This window comes from Xenopus laevis, chromosome 8L, assembly GCF_017654675.1.
Source record: "Xenopus laevis strain J_2021 chromosome 8L, Xenopus_laevis_v10.1, whole genome shotgun sequence".
Lineage (NCBI taxonomy): Eukaryota > Metazoa > Chordata > Amphibia > Anura > Pipidae > Xenopus > Xenopus laevis.
The window spans coordinates 113,139,828-113,160,699 of NC_054385.1; the positions used below are offsets into that span (position 1 = coordinate 113,139,828).

Genomic DNA, 20,872 nt, shown 5'->3' on the forward strand with positions numbered 1-20,872 from the left:
AACATGGAGCTGGTCACTGTTCCTGTATAACTATAACAAACAAGGGAAAGTTGTGCTTTACAGAAGAAGTGACCAGCTCCATGTTGTAGCTCCCACCCTTCCCAGCTATAGTCAGGTGATCCCACTGGTGTCTAATAAAAGGGCAACCATGGCTTTAATAAACTCCTGAGTTGCTTTGGCTGTAGGTTTTGGGTCAATGTCCATCTGTATTATGAAACACCTCCCAATCAATTTGACTGCATTTAGCTGGATTTGAGCAGACAGTGTGTCTCTGAACACCTCAGAATTAATTCGGCTGCTTCTGTCCTGTGTCACATGATGGATAAACATTAGTGTCCCAGTGCCACTGGCAGCCATGCACGCCCAAGCCATCACACTGCCTCCGCCATGTTTTACAGATGATGTGGATCATGAGCTGTTCCACACCTTCTCCATACTTTTTTCTTGCCATCATTCTGGTAAAGGTTGATATTGGTTTCATCTGTCCAAAGAATTTTTTTCCAAAACTGTGCTGGCTTTTTTAGATTTTTTTTTAGCAAAGTCCAATCTAGCCTTTCTATTGTTGATGCTTATGAGTGGCTTGTACCTTGCAGTGCACCCTCTGTATTTACTTTCATGCAGTCTTCTCTTTATGGTAGACTTGGATATCGATACGCCTACCTCCTGGAGAGTGTTGTTCACTTGTTTGGCTGTTGTGAAGGGGTTTCTCTTCACCATGGCAATGATTCTGAGATCATCCACTACTGTTGTCTTCCATGGACGTCCAGGTCTTTTTGTGTTGCTGAGTTCACCAGTGATTTCTTTCTTTCTCAGGATGTACCAAACTGTAGATTTTGCCACTCCTAATTTTGTAGCAAATTCTCGGATGGGTTTTTTCTGTTTTTGCAGCTTAAGGATGGCTTGTTTCACCTGCACCTCCTTCGACTGCATGTCTGCTCCATAGATAATGACATAACAAAGGAATTGCCCACACCTGCCCATGAAATATGGTCAATGGTCCAATTACTTTTGAACCCCTGAAATGAAGTGATTGTATTAAAAAAAGGCTTTACTTTTTCACATTTTTATACAATCTTTTTGTTCAACCCACTGAATTAAAGATGAAAGTCTGCAGTTCAACTGCATCTGAGTTTAAAATTTAAAATTCATTGTGGTAATGTACAGAACCAAAATTAGAAAAAAAAGTGGTCTCTGCCCAAATATTTATGGACCTAACTGTATGTGATAACGAAATATGTCCTTAGAGGTTTGAATCAGACCATGGTCAGCCCATGGCAGGAGAGTGTTGCTAAAACTAACAGCTCTTGGAAAATGCCAAGGGAAAGGTTGCTTTGGTTGACAAGTAATCTCCATAGCTCCCTCCTATCTAAGCGCTCGTTCGTGGAATCCAACCGTTATTCTGCACGCAATAGTCACCTGTGCAGAAAATGATAGCAGGTCTCTGGAAGGTGCTTGAGGGCAGGCTAAAGCGCCAGTGACACGTACCATCTACAGCCCCAAATCCTTATCAAGCGGTGCCAGCTTTGCAAATACTAATTAACTGTGCTAGTGCCCCCCCCCAGCCGAGCTCCATTGAAAAGCCCCCTCCATTAGTCATGACTTATTGAGGCTGCACTGAAATGAAAGGACACATTAGAAATGTAAAACATCAGCCCATTAAGCAGCAGCGACATTAGAAGATTCCCTTGGAAAGGCCTGAGACTGGGGGCAGATAAGAGGATTTGTGTGCCAGGGCCCGGCTCTATGGATTCTAGATTGGAACATTAGCCTGCGCTCTGTCTCTCTCTCTTTACATGCAGGGGACGTCTCCTGTACGGAGCTTTAATGAATTCAGGGAGATCTCTGTGTCCGATTAATTGAAGGCACGGTCGGACGGAAGGAATCAGCATCTCATGCAAATAGGCAACAACTAATGACTTATGTGAACACGCCAACGGGTGTCAAAGTGCTCGCCATATTCTGCTGCTGATTTCATGATGACAAGATGGCTTCAGGGGGGAACAGCTCCTTTTTTTATTTGCAGAAGAACTTTCCTCTCTAAGGCCTTTGCTTATTATCTGTTTTACTGGACTCTACCTTTAACAGCACCCTCCCCCCCATCGTACAGCGCCAGCCGTAATGGAACAGTTCAGTATTAAAATAAAAACTGGGTAAATAGATCGGCTGTGTAAAATTAAAAATTATTATAATATCGTTAGTTAGCCAAAAATGTAATGTAGAAATGCTGGAGTGACTGGATGTCTAACATAATAAACAGAACACTACTTCCTGCTTTTCAGCTCTCTAACTCTGAGTTAGTCAGTGACTTGAAGGGGGGCCATATGGGACATAAATGTTCAGTGAGTTTGCAATTGATGCTCAGCATTCAGCTCAGATTGTATTGTATGACGAGGAGTCATGAAACATGGTAATTACATTTGTGGAAAAGGAATATAAGTTTCATGAGAACTAGACAAGAGGTTAAGCAAATTCCTAGAGGTACTAAAGAAAAAACAAAACCAGAGAAATGATACAAGGAATACCCCTTGTCACCACGTATAACTACAATGCAAACCAGTTATCAAATATTGGAATAATCTTTAAACAGACTATAAAGGCTGAAATACTGGGGACTGGATTATGCAGAAGACGAGGGGTGTCACCATAAAAGGTTACATCATGACGGAATAAACATGCAGGTTCCTTGTTTGGAGTCCCCCCCCCCAACAATATGCACCAAGCTTATAGAACTATAGTGTACGGACACTTTTATTTCATGCTCTGTATCTCAAGTGCATGGGATTGTCCTGGTCTTCTAAAACCCAACACAGGCCAACTGATCTACGTGAAGTACCAGTAATAGAACCTTCTCTTGTGTCCTGCACTCACCAATCCACCCATTGAAGCGCTACAATCCCACTTTTAAAGCACACATAGAACCAGAACTTTTTTTGGTATTATTTAATTGTTTGTTATCAAAGACAATGCCAAGAAACACCTTTATAAGAATCAGTTCATGGAGGTTTTAAAAAACAAAAACAAAGGAAAACCCTCGCAGCAAAGTGAGAATGACTTCTCCTTCCCGGGGGATCGTTTCTTCTCTAACCATGGCGTGAATCTCAACACGTGACTTTCCCCCAAAAACAAGGTTCCTTAAGCAAAACATTGTAACTTCACTTGGACTCTTTCACTGGAGTGTTTCCGGTGCTCGGAATGCTAATTAAGGACAAATAACAACTGCACAGTACTTAGACGCTGCACCTGGCTTTTATCACAGGTAACCCATGGGTCACAGGCACCATTTAAAATCTTGTACGTATAAAACATAGTTCTGCCCCCCTAATTGCACAGTATGGCAGTGTGGAAATGTCTGCGAGTTGCTGTCGGTAAATGGCAGAAGATGAGCATCGAGCTCTATTAACCAATCAGAGCAGTTAAATGGACAGCAGGAACTTCTCTTACATCTTGTACTCAACAGGACAAGTCTCCAAGGTAGTATATGGAGTTCCAATTTTCAGCAGTTACTCAGTGTCACTTTCTGTCACGTTTAAGGTAAAATAGCTTTTTTTATTTTTATTTAAATATAAATTAAAACGGTAAGTTATTCTCCCTTCTGGTTTCATTTATAGTTGGCACGTGATTCAGTCAATGGGTGACATCTATTTTTCGGCTTCTTGGTATGTTGGATATTTGACTGTCTCTATTTTTTCCTTGACTTTGTACGACGGGTACAGACCGGTCCTGCCTAACTTGCGGTTAATGCCCTTTGAGTAGCCGTCCCAGTGATTTCCTGCCACCCCAATAATGTCCCCGGGTTCCAAGGGGATTTCGTCTGCATTCCGTGGCTGGTGGGGATATATTGCCACTTGGTTGTGAGCGTTCTGTCCACCAAAGTAATAAATATCATCTAGGGAGTGGAAATAGGCTGAAGCATCGGGATGGAGTGTCTGCATGATTTCGTAGGCTACTCTGCACACCTAAAAAGGATAAAAAGAAAAAATGATATCAATAAATGCTGTAGCTCAACCTTAAAACTTAAGCAGGTCACATGGAATGATTTAATCCTAGTTTAGATGGATATTTTACTACTCAGCCAAAGAACATACTTTAACCAACAAGATGATTGATCAGATTAGGGCAGCACCATCTTATTCTGGACACATGCGGATGAGCTTATTGGGTAACTTGGTCTTCTGGTTTTGGTCACACAACTGCATTCTGGAGTAGCCCTCCAAAACTCTCACGCAAGGTCCAACAAAGACCCACTGGGACATGCACATGAATGGACTGACCTTTTCAAAATTCTCCTTGCATATGCTATGATGCATAACATTTTGTAATTGGTTTTTGAAGCTTAATTAAATATATTATGTTGTCCATCCCCCGAAATCTGTGGCTGGAAGCTAGATGATACTGAATCATTCTTTCCGAGTCCTACCCGAAGGCATGGGCTCCAAGTGTCCCAGGCTCAGCCGAAGTACAGCATGAGCGGGTGGGTCCACCTTGCCGAAACTGGGGTGCGCCCCACCATCCCCACCCCCCTAAGGGGGACCAAGTGTTTCTCCGTTCTTCACATAGGATCATAAGAACAGATACTCCTCCTTGATCTTGCCAGCCAGAGGACCAAGTGTTTTTCCTTCTTCACAGAAGGAGTACCTAGACAAAAGGCCCAGCACTGCACTTTTTTAGCCAAAAGGCCAAGAAGATGCAACATTAGAAGCCAGAGGGTTTTCAGCCACAGTAGCTACAGTATCAACGATACAACATATGAGCAGCCCCATGCCCTGTTTGAAGGTGAATGTGGGAGATGTTGCCTGCTACTGAATTATCCCCAAAAACATAGTTAGGTTAAATACATTTAAAAAGAAAAAACAGAAAAAAGAAATCCGTCAACGTTCTTTAGTCCTGTATTTGCTACAGGAATATATTCCCTACATTGAAGTAATGTGAGTCACGTTCATTCCATATGCAGGTAGGGTCAACCAATAAAGACCCTTCAGGCTTTTTCATAGCAATAAAAAGGTGGTTTGGGGTTCATCTCATGCCCCTCCCCCCCACTTGTAGCATTATAGGCATTAAAATCTTCATCCCAGGACACTGACTAGGGTAAGTGGAATATGGTGCAGCCCTATGTAAGATGACAAGCAAAAACAGCAAAATGTTGTTGGGGGACTTTCAGGAGTGCACTGGTTGACCCAGAGATGCAAATAAGGAGTTAAAATACTTATCAAATCTAACAACTTCCCTCAGCTGCCAAAAAATACATTATTTCTGGGTGTAATTACTTGTAACAATACAGGCTTGACAGTGTATCAGGGAACAATTACTTGTACTTGCTGCACTGCGCAGCACATTCGCCTGTACAATCATTTATTTCTTGCTCTGCTACATCAGCATAAAGTGAAGAACAATCACATCTTCTTTATACCAGATCTGTCACTGCCTCCTGAGCTGAAACCTCTGGCACGTGGGGAATGAGGCCACTGGGAACTCCCTGCATCATGCTTACAGCTCTGCTGGCCAAGCTCCTGTAGACATTGTGCCTTAGGGTGTATAACTGCAGATAAGCCTGAAAAGCTCAAAATATTGAAAGCTCTCAGGATCATGCCCCTGCACTTTTAGCCACGTCACCCTCTGGCTTCTTACCGTGGACTTACAACACCAAAGGAGGCCAATGGAGGTTGATCCAAGTGATTCTAAAACTAGAAGCCCAGCCAATAAGAAGCTCATACATTTTTCTGGAGAAACAAATCAAAAGTAAATATTTAAGTGTGCTCCTAATTGTAATACATTCTATACTTGGTGGCCTGGTATCCAAAAGACTTCAATATAAAATCTAAAAATCCAAAAGAAGCCCTCCAGAACATCAACATTTGGCTAACTGGCTCTTGCTCTTCTCTACTGCCCCAAGCTTTTAGCCCTTCACAATACAATGCAGGCTACTCAATTACTCGTTACTTCCTAATCAGAAGCTTCCACTGAATGATGCATCATTCAGTGGAAGCTTCTGATTAGGAAGTAACGAGTAATTGAGTTAATGATAAATAATATTTTGTTAATTGGTGCATGTGGACAATAACGGTATTGTGACATGGCTTTATAGTCACTACTTGGAACTTATTTTTGATGATCAGGTGCTCAAGTGTTGGAACTTGAGCACCTGGGGGGAAGATTACTTCTCCTTTGAAGCCATATCAAAAATTCACACATTACAATTTTAATCCCCCTCTTCCAATGTGAGATTTATCACACCTCGACCATAGAAACAGTCCTAATTCGAATATTCGCCACCTAAAACCTGCCGAGTTCATGTACAAGTCAATGGCAGAGGTCCATTGAGCCATTTGGAGATGTTAATTGCCTTCCTGACATTCAAGGTTTTTTGTTTTTTTTTCGGGAGAAAAACTTGATTCGTACGAAACGAATACGAATCTAAAACGATTCGCATTTTCAGGTTGGAACCATTAGATTGAATATTAGACATTCAATTTTTTTCTTACATAATCTCCCAGTCGAATTGTGAGTATATTCGAATATAAAAAAATTCACATGAATTTGAAATTCGACCTTTGATAAATGGGCCTCCATGTCTTTGCTGTTGCTCTCTGTCCGGCTGGCTGAAGGCACCACTGCAATTAAAGCTCTAAGTCAGTGGTAAGTAAAGGGCTCTCTAATGCCTTGCATCCCCTGATGCTCCATGTTTGCACTTGATGGACGATGTTCCTCTGTGCATGCAAACATTTGTGCTTTATGCATCTTCTAGTTCTCCCCCATACCCTTCATGCCACTGATAAAAGGCACTAGCATATATTTTTTTCTAGACAGACAAGTTCAATCCAATGCAGCAGTTCCAGCTCCCCTGGAGAAGGCCTGGAGCAGTGCCGGCAGGAGCTCAGCCTGGAAACCATTTAGATTTATGGAGAATGCCTATTTTATTTCAAGGATAGTCATAAAAAACTCAGTCTGAAAAGCACTTATGGGGAGATTTGGGGAGGGCAAACTAGATATCCTTGAATTAAAAACAATACGACTGATATGGCATTGTTTTAATACACTTCGATTTGAGGAACAAATCTTGGGTCTTAGCAGGGGACTTGAACCAGAAAATACAGGAAAACATTAAACTAATGAGATGATATGACTGCAGGCAGTGGTTAAACAGCCTCACAAGTGAAGCCGACAAGAAGTAATGGTTGGACATATACGTGTGTCTGATGATGTATTTAATAGATACTCATTTCCATTGCACCCAAATAGCCCCTCATCTTGGTATACAAATAACCCATTGGCATATAGTATTATGCAAGGTGGATCAAAATAATAAACTGACATTTAGAACACAGTGAAAACATTTACTGCTAAGCTTGTACCGCCTCATCTCATCATAGCATGAAAAGCCTTTAGTATTCAAATACATAATCGGCTGGGCTTTCACCCGAAGGGCTTGGTCGTCTACTAATCTGATTATCTTATAACATGACACACAATAACATAACTGACTCTAATGATGCGTTTACTTATCCACCGTAAAACGATACCACTAAATCTCTGCCTTAGATAATCCAGGTAAATATGGCTATTGGTCGACGGATTTTGTGTCTTTTGTTGCCAGGGTCTCCAACATGCGCCGACCTTCGGTTTTTCAGACTTCTTTAAAGGGATACTGTCATGGGAAAAAAATTTTTTTTCAAAATGGAATCAGTTAATAGTACTGCTCCAGCAGAAATCTGCACTGAAATCCATTTCTTAAAAGAGCAAACAGATTATTTTATATTCAATTTTGAAATCTGACATGGGTGTAGACATTTTGTCAATTTCCCAGCTGCCCCTGGTCATGTGACTTGTGCCTGCACTTTAGGAGAGAAATGCTTTCTGGCAGGCTGCTGTTCTTCCTTCTCAATGTAACTGAATGTGTCTCAGTGGGACATGGGTTTTTACTATTGAGTGTTGTTCTTAGATCTACCAGGCAGCTGTTATCTTGTGTTAGGGAGCTGTTATCTGGTTACCTTCCTATTGTTCTTTTGTTTGGCTGCTGGGGGGGGAAAGGGAGGGGATGATATCACTCCAACTTGCAGTACAGCAGTAAAGAGGGACTGAAGGTTATCAGAGCACAAGTCACTTGACTTGGGGCAGCTGGGAAATTGACAAAATGTCTAGCCCCATGTCAGATTTCAAAATTGAATATAAAAAAAATCTGTTTGCTCTTTTGAGAAATGGATTTCAGTGCAGAATTCTGCTAGAGCAGCACTATTAACTGTTTCATTTTGAAAAAATGTTTTTTTTCCCATGACAGTATCCCTTTAATTTTCCAAACGGTGAGAAAACTTGCAATGGACAGTAGTTCAACGAGTAATGAAGCAAGCAGGGCCTGATGGCTGGCAGAGGGGATCAGACATGAAACTGGAATATTTTAGAACATTTGCCATAACGTCCTGCTTGGTTATGGACGGCATGCGCTACTGTTCTCTGCAGGGCATGCGATACAATAGGAGATAGAACATCTGCTGGTTTCACTTTCTGCTGCAATCATCTTTAAACATAATGCAGCCGGCTCCAGCTCCAGGCAGGCAGGAGTCTAAACGGACCAACGTGGCAATAAGAGAACGCATTAAAAGCACAGCCAGCGAGTCCAGTGGAAAAAAATCTCCATCATTATAGAGAGAGACGGATGCAGAAAGGAAAGAAAGTAAGCTACATGGAAAAATATATAGCTGTGACTAACTGCCGAAAATACAACCATAACAGAGGCAATGAAAACAATTTGATTTGCAGTCAGGTCAGTACAATCAGCATTTCCTACTGAGAAATAAAAGAATTTACCCTCCCCCCTACTGAAATCTATGCAGATGGCTTGGCAGTTTAAGCTCGGTTGAGCAAAAGAAAAGGTCCGGAGGTTGCTTGGGAGAAAGTAGATTCGGTGAAGGAGCAGTTCTTCTATTTAACACTTCAATGAGAAATTAGAACAAATCTCATCACTGGGCAATGCAGCCCTCTGGGGACTCTTGGTGTCATTATAAATAGCAGCTGTGCACAATATTGTCTCCAGCTTGGCCTATCAGGAGATGGTTAAGCCTCACTGGAACTCAAATGCACCAATATTATGCTCTCTTGTGCCAGAAACCAATAACTTGTTTTTTTCTAAAGATGAGGAAGTGGTGTATATGCAAATGGCCACACTGGGACCTTCAGAGGGAAATAAAGGGACAAAATACTCTAAATTTGGAAGGACTCCTGTCTGTTCAAAATGTAACAAAGAGAAATATATTTGATTTTAGAGGGTGGCAACAAGGGGACCCCTTTTTAATAAGGCTTATGCCTACAGGTAGTTGGCTAGACATACGCTTCTTTGAGGGAAGTAGGCTCTGATGCCATCAATGGAAATAATGAAACATATTACTAACCAGCTACAATTGTTCTTGTATGAAAACAGTAGGGATGCACCAAATCCAGGATTCGGTTCGGGATTCCGCTTTTTTCAGCAGGATTTGGATTTGGCCATATCTTTCTGTCCAGCCAAACTGAATCTGAATTTGCATATGCAAATTAGGGACGGAGAGGGAAATCGCAACAGCAAGGAGTTGGACTGGACATTTATGTAGTGGGCTCTGGAATGGATGTAGTGTATTTCAGTGGAGATCCATACAGTGACTGAGGGCAGAGACATAGTGACGTAGAAAAAATGTTGAGCAGGGAGTGTCCCCTTTGTCTTGTATTTGTTCCAGTCTGGAATATCAATGACAAAGCTAAGCAGTTCCTGGACATGCACCATCTCCTGTGTAAGCATTGAGTGAAGGAAAACTGTACAAGGACCCCTTCTAAAAGCCAATAGTTCCATGCTTGGAGACCGTTGCTAGGCATTTCTCTGATTGACTCAATATTAAAAGAGAAGGAAAGGCTTGCAGCACTTGGAAGTGCCAAATGTTAGGCACAAATGACAGGAGCTCCTATCAACAGAAAACTGCACCGGCCCGGGGTTATACCAGTGAGCACCACAGAGCGATCCACTTCCGTCTTCTTCTTTCTTTAAAATTAATTCTATCTTAGTTTGGATCATGTACAAGATAATTTTTTATTATTACAGAGGAAAAGGAAATAATTTTTAAAAGTTGGATTATCTGGATAAAATGGAGTCTAGGCAAAACTGCTTTCAAGATAACGGTTTTCCGGATAACAGATCCCCTACCTATACAATATCCATAGTATAAGATCCAATATTTTGTCCCTTGGGTCAAGGATTGAACAGTATAGAGGTCTATGTAGACCTGTGAGAAAAAAAATTGCTTCCAAAGACTGATGCAATGTTTGCCCAATAAATGTTCACCCAAGTCAATTTTTTAAGATTGGCCCCATACACCGTCCAATAGGCTGCTGACTCAATTGGGTAGCTAAAATCAGACAATAACTGACCAGCCAAAGTCACTAACTGATTACATGATATCTTTCCTTTAGGCTGCATCCATTGGACCCAGTCTTTTGAGAGTTCCACCTTTAGTCATGTCACCTGGGGCACAAAGGGAGGCTGGGCAGAATGGCTGATAGTACAGCCATGATTGAAATAAGCCTTCAAAGTACATTTATTCATAATGCTTAAAGAACCCAGTGACTGAAATGACAATGATGATTTTCTAGAGTAACTATAAAATGGGGTTGGAAAGTAGGGTAACAAAATTCCCTTGGAACCAAGGATCCAAGAAGAGTTTTCCCAAAAAAGTGTCGCACCTGGGAAATGACACTATACAGCCTGGGAGAGTTTCTCCGTAGCCTTGGAACAAAAGAATGACAGCAGCTAATTGACAGCATTTCCAGCTCAAATCAATTAACCTCTCGCAAAGCCTCTCAATTATCTCTGATGAAGGAAAATGTATTTATCCAGCAGCTCTCCTTCCATGGCTTGTCAGCGAGCAGTGCTTCTACTGTATCAGCTGATTTGATTAAGAAATAACAAACTTTGCTCTAATATAAATTGCCAGGGTAATTAAGGAAAGATGAAAGAGAAATCTGACACAGGACATAGCCATTTAGGGGAATATGCTGCACAAATGATCTCAATAGGACCGGGCAGCATTTCTAATGGCTACGAAGAGTTATGGAATATCCTGTGTATTGAATGGCATTCAAAATGCTGCGAGGACCCCTGGGATGTGTGTTTAATACCACTAACCTGCTGGGGGTCTGGGTCAGCTTGTGGCTTTCCCATTGAAGTAAGTGGGAAGTGGTTACCTGCTCTACAGCTTTATTCTCACTGCTTCTTGTAGCGTCAATCAAAATGCCTAGTGTGCCACTGACCTAACAGGGTTTTTAGCAGTTGTACTGAACAGTATTGATTCTGAAAATGTGTTAACATTTGGATTCAACCCAGAATGTTACTCACAAAATATAAATGGATAGCTGCTAAGTCTCAAAAGTTATATTTGCTAATTCTCTGAAAAAGAATTAGCCTCAAAATATCCAACATATAACTAGATTAGATCAATGAGAAGCCCACTAAGCCCACTAAAGTATTAGAACTTTATTTTAACCCACGGTGATAAATAATAATAGCAATAAGATGATAAAATAAGCCATAAATGTTTGGTAGAACCTTGTGCAGGAGGCCATTATGTTTGTACCTATTCTCTATTCTACTCTTTTCTTATTCTCCTGGACTTATTTTCTGCTTTTGATACTGATGACCATACTTTTCTAATGCAAATTCTACACTTGGTATCTGGGATCGAGCCCCATGCTGGTTCCTTTTTCTACCTTTCTGATGGTTCCTTCTCTGTTACTTTTGCTAACAACACCTCGTCAAGCTGAACCTGGCTAAAACAAAGCTCATGGTCTTCCCGCCTAAACCTAGCTCCTCTCTTCTTTTCACCATTACTATTGATGGCATGACCATTATCCCTGTAAATTCAGCACACTTACCGTGGGTCATCTTTGACCAGTCTCTCTCCTTCTCTAATATTAATACCACTGCCAAAACCTGCCTCATCTTCCTCCACAATATATACTTTCTATCACAAATAACATCATAAACACTAATCCATGCCCTTATCCTTTCCTGTTTAGACTATTGCAATCTCCTACTTACCAGACTTCCTGACTCCCACCTCTATCCCCTCCAATCAATCTTAACCTCTGCTGCAAGGATCCTCCTTCTCTTTCCCAAGAGGGAATCTGCTAAACCCCAGGTAAAATCCTTAGCATGGCTGCCTGTTAAGCAGAGTAAAGCATATAAACCCCTTCTGCTAACATTTAAAGTATTTCACTCCTCTGCCCCCTGCTTGACAAAGGGCTGGATATAGGCTGAAACGTTGTAATGTTGCAGATCTAAAGCCATGAGCAAATAAAGGCTTTTATTTTTAAATTAACATTGCATGGAGCTGTGTCATGTACTGGATTGGATACTCAGCTGCAGGGCTGGTCCTATCAACTGTGGGGCCCAATTGGGACCATGTTGGCGGGGCCCCTTGACAAAGTGTTGCTGGCTACTGACACACCAAGTATTTAGGAAAATAAGGGCATACAGGCACAAAATAGAAAGGAAAGGGGCAGACAAGGTAACATAATAGGGGCACACAGGGTAAGAGAGAGAGGGAGGAAATAGGAGAGTGGACTGGGCCAATTAGTTTGGGGCTGGGCCGATTCAGCTTGTGAGCAGGCTTGGTTGGATTGGGGGCAGGCATGGCCTATCAAGGTTGGAGGAAAGCTGGGCCTATGAGAGTTGGGGGCAGGCTAGACCTATGGATTTGGGGATGGGCTGGACTCTCAAAGTTGGGGGCAGGCCAGGCAGCATCATGTGCTGAGGGAAATATTATCTGTGCTGCCCTGTGGTGCGGGGCCCCCCAGAGGTGCGGGGCCCAATTGGGCCCAATTGGCCTAAGGCCGGCCCTGCTCAGCTGGTTAGTGGACCAATGGACACGTGCACCATAATCCAATAAGAGGCGGAAATTGGGCGAGTGCTGACTAAAATACTACTATTGACTCCTCTGCTCCTCATTACATTTTTCATTTGTCTCACTGTGTGTTCCAGGTCTTCTCCCCTCAGTCACCATCTTTTCACACCATCCACTGCTGCCACCTCTCATTTAAACCTTTCTATCTGGCTACTCCTTACCTCTGGAATTCCATCCCTGAATTCTTGCACAAGGTGCACTCTCTCAATCTCTTCAAGAAAAAACTCAGCTTCTACCTTTTGGAACACTGGAACATAAGTCTAGTCCTAGCACTTAAGGGACAATGCCTTTCCCTTGTTCACTTTTCCCCTCCAATTTGTGCCTGTATGTTATCTACCCCATTAGATTGTAAGCTCTGCGGGGGAAGGAACCTCCTTCTTACTGTCTCTCTTACCACATGGCACGTAAGCTCTGTGTACACACACACACATATTATATTTATTATGTTACTTGTCCTCCCTGTGTGTACTTTTATATATTGTACAGTGAATATATTGTACAGTGCTGCGGGTCCTTACAGTGCTTTACAGATAAAGTTATGCATACATATGCATGCCTCCCAATGTTTTTGCTTTAGGATAAAGCAGCATTTGACATAGCTTTGGTTTAAATAAGGAGAACTATTTCAGCATCTTTGCAGATTATATCAGTATATATAGCAGTTAGATATTTAATAGAGCTGTCAGAGGGGGCATTTAGTGGTTGCTGTGCGATAGCTCAGTCTGAAGGCAATATATATATTTTATTGGCTAATTTAGAAGATTATAAAATTCAAGTTTTTGGCGGAGTAGGTCTCATGTTCCTCAGGCATGGTATCATGGTAGCACTTATTTTTACATGTTCCTATATAGCATGCAATGTCAATCTGCAGCATTTCCATTGTCTACCACAGAAACTTTACGAATAAAGGAAGGGTTGAAAACACTAGGAATAATGTTCTGGAGCATGGGCGCTCTAATTTGGTCTTCTTCTGTATTGTGTTATTGTAAACTGCTTTGCACAAAGCTCGCTGAAAGAATGACTTCCCCATGTAACACTTTATTGCCAATAATTGCTGGTTCTTCTTTGGAATTCCAGCTAAGAGGATCCGGCCTAATAAAGAGGCTTTCGATGTACAATCAGAAAGTATTGAACAATAATTTGGAGCTTCGTTGTCTAACAAAAGGACATGGGAGAATGTACTGAAACACAAAGGGCTCTGGCTATAGGCATTCCACTGAGCTCAACAAATGAACTCATTTCTGTTGTTCTCCCCTGGAAAATCCCACTTATATCTCTGATTGAATTCAAGCTCCCATGAGAGGTCCCACATGTACGGCAGCACTTCCAATTACAAAACTATGGAGAAAACGCGGCAGGAAAGGTTTATTTCATCTGTTCGTTAATGACTTTGAGGAGGGCAATTAAAGCAGTGGATCTGTGTTTGCCAATGACACATAACTAGTAAAATGCCATGTCGTTCTGGAGAGCAAAGTAGCAAATGAAATTCAATGACAAAAAGGTAAGCTGTTGCACTTGGAATTTAAAAATATTCAGTTTCCTTTCACCTTTAATTTGACTGAAACTTAAATTTAAACTTGCTCAGATCAATCAGCTTACTTTTTGTTTTTTTTTTAGATTTTATGATATTAGCAGTTTTTACATTGAACATCTTAAGACTGGTGAATCCTTGTTTATAAGAAAATTTGGGGACCATACAATAAACTCACTGGTGCCTTATTCTCCTAGTCATTTCCAGGAAACATAAGGAAATCTATTTTACAAGAAAGGAGGTTTATTCTTAAGGTACAAAGTTTTAAATACAGAGCTGAAAAGCTGTAAAATTCTGATATTGGTCAGGTAGGTCCCTGTGAAAGCCCCATATACTAGCCAATAAGTTGCCCGCTTGGGCTGGAGAGTTTTTTGTTATTGGCTGGTGTATGTTCATCTTAACACTCTTGAATCCTTATTTTAATACAATTTGGGGACCATACAATAAACTCACTGGTGCCTTATTCTCCTAGTTATTTCCAATAGGCATAAGGAAATCTATTTTAGAAGAAATTAGGTTTAAATTAAATTAAGGTACAAAGAGTTTTACATACAGAGCTGAGCAGCTGTAAAATTCTGCCACTGAAGTGTTCCTTGTGGTTTAAGAAAGATTTGCTTGCTTTTTAACAAATAAGAAATACAAGGCTACATAGTACAATGTTCATTCTGGAACTATTCTGATTGTCTATTTGGCGTTTAGATTGAATTATTTTCTACTTCTGAAGTAAGTCCTCAGGATAATCTAAACAGGGATCCCCAACCAGTGGCTCATGAGCAACATGTTGCCCTCCAACCCTTGGATGTTGCTCCCAATGGCCTCAAAGCAGGTGCTTATTATTGAATTCCAGGCTTGGAGGCAAGTTTTAGTTGAATAAAATCCAGGTGTACTGCCAAACAGTGTCTCCTGTAGGCTGTCAATCCTCATTGGGCTACCAAATAGCCAATCACAGCCTTTATTTGGCATCTTTCTGCTACTCCACAACTTTTTATAATTTAATGTGGCTCAAAGGTAAAAAAGGTTGTGGACCCCTGATATAGAAGTCCCCCCACCCCACGTTATTTAAGGTTCCAAAAGAGATAAAAAAAAAAGGTTAACTGGTAAAGAACATACCTGGGAAGAGAAGGTGCACACAAGAAAGTCTGCTTGTGACAGAAAGTGGATATCGAGTATAACGCCCCGGAGAGAATTTTCCGTGTAGCGATTATGCAGTCCAGCCGACCAGGAAATGGAATTATCACTTATAAACTCATACTGGGGATATCTAGGAATAAAATGAAGAAAAAAAAAACACTATTATTTATTCAATTAACAGCCCTAACCAATTTAATGCAGCCATAAATAATGTAGTTCTCTGTTTCTGACATATGCCATGCCGCATTCATTTCTACTTTCCGGGAATACGATTGCCTTGAGTGTTTTATAGTCATTCCTGATGAAATCCTTTCATTAAAGTGATGAAATCAGTTCCACTCTGTGATTTGATCTGTGCATTTCTTTTTGTTGTTTTTATCACTTGTCCATTAAAGGGTCACTTTTTTGCTTTCAGAATTGTTATCAGTATAGAGGAATATAAGTCATACAGTGCTATGGTATATTTTAAAATGTTTTTGGGGTTTCCCTGCTCTGAAGAGAATTTTTTTTGCTGTCCACACACCAAGTATCATTACATAGTTCCCTCCAGACTAACAGTTAGGCAGTGGCGTAACTACAGGACGCTGCCCCCCCCCCCCCACAAAAACATTGGAGGGGCCCGGTATGGAGCTCTATGCCTACCTGCCCATTCCCCAAAAGCACTTGCGCACACGCTAGGACTTTCAGAATGGCCGCTCAGGAGGAGGAAGGGAGGGGGCCTTTCTCTACTGAATTAGAAGAAGAATTAGACCCCATGATCCAAGTTCTCCTTCCCCCTGTGACTCCCTGTGACACACATAAAAATCTACTGGGTGTGGTGCTCTGGATTATTCATGCAATTAGCTGCCGGCATAAGATTTTGAGTTGTGTGGGCCCCCAAACAAAAAGAAAGAACACTGAATGCTAATCACAGAAGAATTCTGCCAAATTAAGTGTAATGTTAGGTATTATGGAGCAACCGATTACGGCTGAATAAAGATAACCAAACATTTTTAGATCAAAAGTCCCAAGGCTTGTATTCAGTAAAAATAAATTATTTATTAGTATTCACATTTTAAAAAGTTTTTGATACATACTGACCCCACATGGCCGACCTTACGCGTTTTATACCCTCCGGCACTTAGTCATAGGTGTCTCTATCAACAACCTATGACTAAGTGCCGGAGGGTACGAAACGCGTAAGGTGGGCCATGTGGGGTCAGTATGTATCAAAAACTTTTTAAAATGTGAATGCTAATAAATAATTTATTTTTACTGAAAACAAGCCTTGGGACATTTATCTTTTGATATAAAAATGTTTGTGTGCCGATTGCCTTTGGAACCGGGGCATGTCCCTCTGGCTATGTCTAAAGATATACGGAAATCAGGTGTATGGACTCCCAGTTATAAAATGAGATGAATGAAGATACCCCCATTTATCTCTTCTGTTTATACATTAGGACATTAGTCATGCAGTGATCCAGAAAGTTATTACAGTAATGGGCACTGCTGCAGGTGGCAGGACTAAATATAGTGTTGTATGCCCAATGAGATGCTCTTTCTGCTTGGCACCACACTTTAAGCATATCTGCATACAAATTATACCAGAGTGCATACTCATGCATGACCAGTCATCATCATAAGGTTGACTGTTGGAGGCATCGAACTGCCTGCAATAAAAAATCAAGCTTTGAATAATTTCTCTATGGAATCAGCCACAGACACTTCCTTCCTTGTTACTATACAATACACAGCTTTGTAATATCAAACATCAGCCATACAGTACATCTTACTGTGCCACCACTTTTAATGCAGTATATATATATCTCTCAACATTGAGTGTGTCTGGGCACCTCACCTACCCATGCGTGCATAGAAAAGGACACGATCAATGTCGGTGAAATTGTCTTGGTTAAATGTTGTAATGTGGAAATGATGTGGTTTCCAAATGATCCGAATATCTTTAGTAATGCGCAAAAGAAAGAGAAAAGCCATTCCACTATAATTATACAAAGTGTAATATTTCCAGGGCAATTTGCAAACCTACAGCTTGAAAGTATTTACAGCCATTGTGTTTGCCATTTCATGCGGGCAGGCAATTTATGGAGCCCATTGTGACCTCCATAAAGTGAGTTCAGATGTAATTATTACACAGTATTCACCCACCTGAATTAAATATAATGCTTTTACTCTGCGTCAGCTTGTAGCGTGGAAGATTTAACACCTACTTGACTCTTCATCTCCTGTGTTATTTACATTATCATGTATAAAAGGGTCGTCCATGTACCATTGAGGCTGCAGTTATAGGAGCCTGCTGTCTATTTCACATCTCTGAGTTAATAACCAAATATTAGATCAGCCAATTGGAAGAAATGTTTCAGAAATGAGGGTGTCTAAAACTCAATTTCTGTTATCTAACGCATTTCCCTGGTTGCATTATTTTGAAACACCAAAAATGCAAAACTTGATTTTTATGGTTTGTGTATATATTGTGTTCCTGAACCATACAGTACATACAGTATGTTCTTAAAATATAGAGGTGCCCTTCTTAGGGGCAAAAAAAAAAAAATTGGCTAGATGCTTTTTCCCTGGAACTGCAAAGAGCTGCTTCTTATCTTTTTTAAGATCTGTAAATTTATAAAAAGTGGCACGACTAACTAGTGGTCCTCTACTGGTACCTTGCACCAGTGAAGTCTGAATACCAATGGTTGAGAATGGTTGAGAAACCTGGTAAACTGCAGCAAATGGAAAGAAAAATCCAATGGCACACAGGTCTGCTGGAACACTTCAATTGTTTATTGCAGAGTGCAGTGCACACTTGAAGTTTTCCAGCAGACCTGTGTGCCATTGGATTTTTCTTTTGTTGGACCATTGCTAGGAGGTGGCCGAACCTCCCCCTGTGTGCACCACGTGAACCACCTATTGGGCAGGGTGTGCGAGGTCCTACACCATTTGTATTCTGTAAATATGGCTAAAGGCAGGAAGAGGAAGTAGGGGCATGGCCAAGCAAAATGACACAGTACCTTGAATATCTGAGGACTGGAAATATATCAACAGGTATATAAATTATGCCTTATATATCTTAGTGTAACTTTATGGTTTACACAAATGTTCTCTAGTGGCTGCCATGGTTGCAGTAGACTACCAGCGTAGAATTGGATGAATGTAGGTCTTCACCAATGAGTCTGTAAATATAGTTGTATAGGATCAGTCCAAAAATGACTGTCTATAGCAGTGATCCCCAACCAGTGGCTCGTCAACATGTTCCTCACTAACCACTCTGATGTAGCTCTGTGGCCTCAAAGCTCAAGCTCAAATTCCTGGCTTGAAGGCATATTTCTGATGCTTAGAAACCAGATTTACTGGCAAACTAAGCCTTTGGTATTTTGACTGTCCACATAGCTAACAAATGGCCAATCACAGCACTAACTTGGGATCCCAAGAACATTTTTCATGCTTGCATAGCTCCCCAACTCCTCTTACATCTAAATGCTTACGGGTAAAAAAAAGGTTGGGGACCCCTGGTCTATAATAGCAACGCTACTCATATGTTATAAAGATACTGTGAAGTTATGCCAGTAAATGTCTGTAAAACTTTATGTATAGAGACCCCTTAAAAAGAATGACAATAAATTACATAAAATGTTAAAGAGTATGTTTGCTCTGAAATATTAGTGTACAAGTGTATTAGTGAACAAGTGGACTTACTTGGCTTTGGCCTCCTGCAGCAGTGTGGGGTCATCCGTTGCCAGGTAAACACGTTTCTTGTCTATCTGCATCCTGCGAGCAAGCAGTTGGAAATGTTCCTCGACATGCACCATGTATTCTTCAATCGGGTGGAAAGCAGCCTCGGTTCCAACCTTATCTGTCCTCCTGACGTGAACACTAAAAACAAGATCATCATTTAAGATAAGATCAACATACTGGCTCATTAACATCAGTATTTATGTGTTTCTGTTGAGCATTTGGCACATGAACGGCGTAGATATATATATAAACACTAAAAAAAAAAATTGCAGAATTATAGTAAGTGGCAGGACTTTTAGTAAAGTGCACTTAGAGGAGATACTTTATATTAGCTTCCTTAGTATAAATTATGACTTGAAAAGAGCATTCATATTATGAGTCAGACATTTCACTGTGAAATATGGGCAGAAAAATATGGCTTGAATATTCAGTTCCATAAGGATCCCCTTCAGTGCGTTTGAATGGTTAAGGACACCTTAGCCCAGTGATACTCTCCAGCTGTTCCTGCACCCGTAAAAAGGTTGATGAGTGCTCTCCTCATTTGGAAGCCTTTTTTGTGCAAATCTCAATCACACACTGGAGGCTGCAATGCCCATAACTATACGGAACAAGGCAGATGATTATGTCCTTCAAGTGCTAAATACATCTTAAACAGATTTCAGGGTTTCAACTGCGTGCTTTTCAGAGGTAGACAGCTTAAAGGGTCCATTTGACAATAGTTTTTTGTTTTGATTTAATATGAATGCTTACCCAATGACTGGATGCTTGAAGCCAAGCTTTTTAGTTGCTTCCTCAATCTCCTTCTCCAGCCAAGGTTGCGGCCGAATCAAATACTTGACAAACTGTGAGACCCACCACACCGCAGGGTCACCGTGCAGACGTATTAATTGGTCAGCCAGGTCTTCTGGTACGCCGAGAGGTAGGTATGGTGGCCGTGGATGCAGGCTGTCAACAATGGGTAACTCCACAACTTGAACATTCTTATCATTTGCTTCACCTGGAGGAGGAGAAATTGAGATTTGGTTATGAACAGCAAATTGAAACTGGTGCACATCTGTGAGAGGTACAACGCAAAGTCAAACAAGCTGGGCAGGTAAGCATAAAGAAATTTCAAGGAGACATTTTTTGCAAAGACTGTAGTCGATAACGTGGTTGGTCACCTGTATTACTTCATTCACCTGCAAATAGGATGTTTTACATTCTACCTACACTACACCTGGAGATTGCAGGTAGCCCAAACCTTTTAAATTACTTTTTTTAAATATTACCAATACTGATTTTCTTTCAGTTTCATCTTTGCCTGTTCAAAACACCGACCAACAAAATACCGCACAAAACATTTTTCAGTCGCATATGAGCTCCTCATTCTTTCAATGTCAGATTGGTACAGTCCTATTAGAATGTATGTTCCCTGGGCACAAGTACAGCAAGACCAGACATGAATTAACAGGCACAACATTGCTGCTTCTTTCACTATTTTTTAATGGTTTTACATTACTTCTGTGTATGATGAAAGATATATAATATACAGTTAATTTTACATACGCACAATCATTTTTCAATAGGA

At 40.9% G+C, this 20,872-nt stretch overlaps 1 protein-coding gene across 1 annotated transcript in view; it reads right to left on the reverse strand.

Annotated features, from left to right (window-relative positions):
• Positions 1–3,575: 3,575 nt before the first annotated feature.
• Positions 3,576–20,872, reverse strand: part of fut8.L (fucosyltransferase 8 (alpha (1,6) fucosyltransferase) L homeolog) — a gene marked incomplete at its 5' end in the record, with an annotated part of 139,796 nt that continues 122,499 nt past the window's right edge. Inside the window, 4 exon segments of the mRNA NM_001087633.1 lie at positions 3,576–3,956; positions 15,559–15,709; positions 19,267–19,443; positions 20,056–20,302. Coding sequence (NP_001081102.1) covers positions 3,639–3,956; positions 15,559–15,709; positions 19,267–19,443; positions 20,056–20,302 — 893 coding nt within the window. The 3' untranslated portion in view covers positions 3,576–3,638.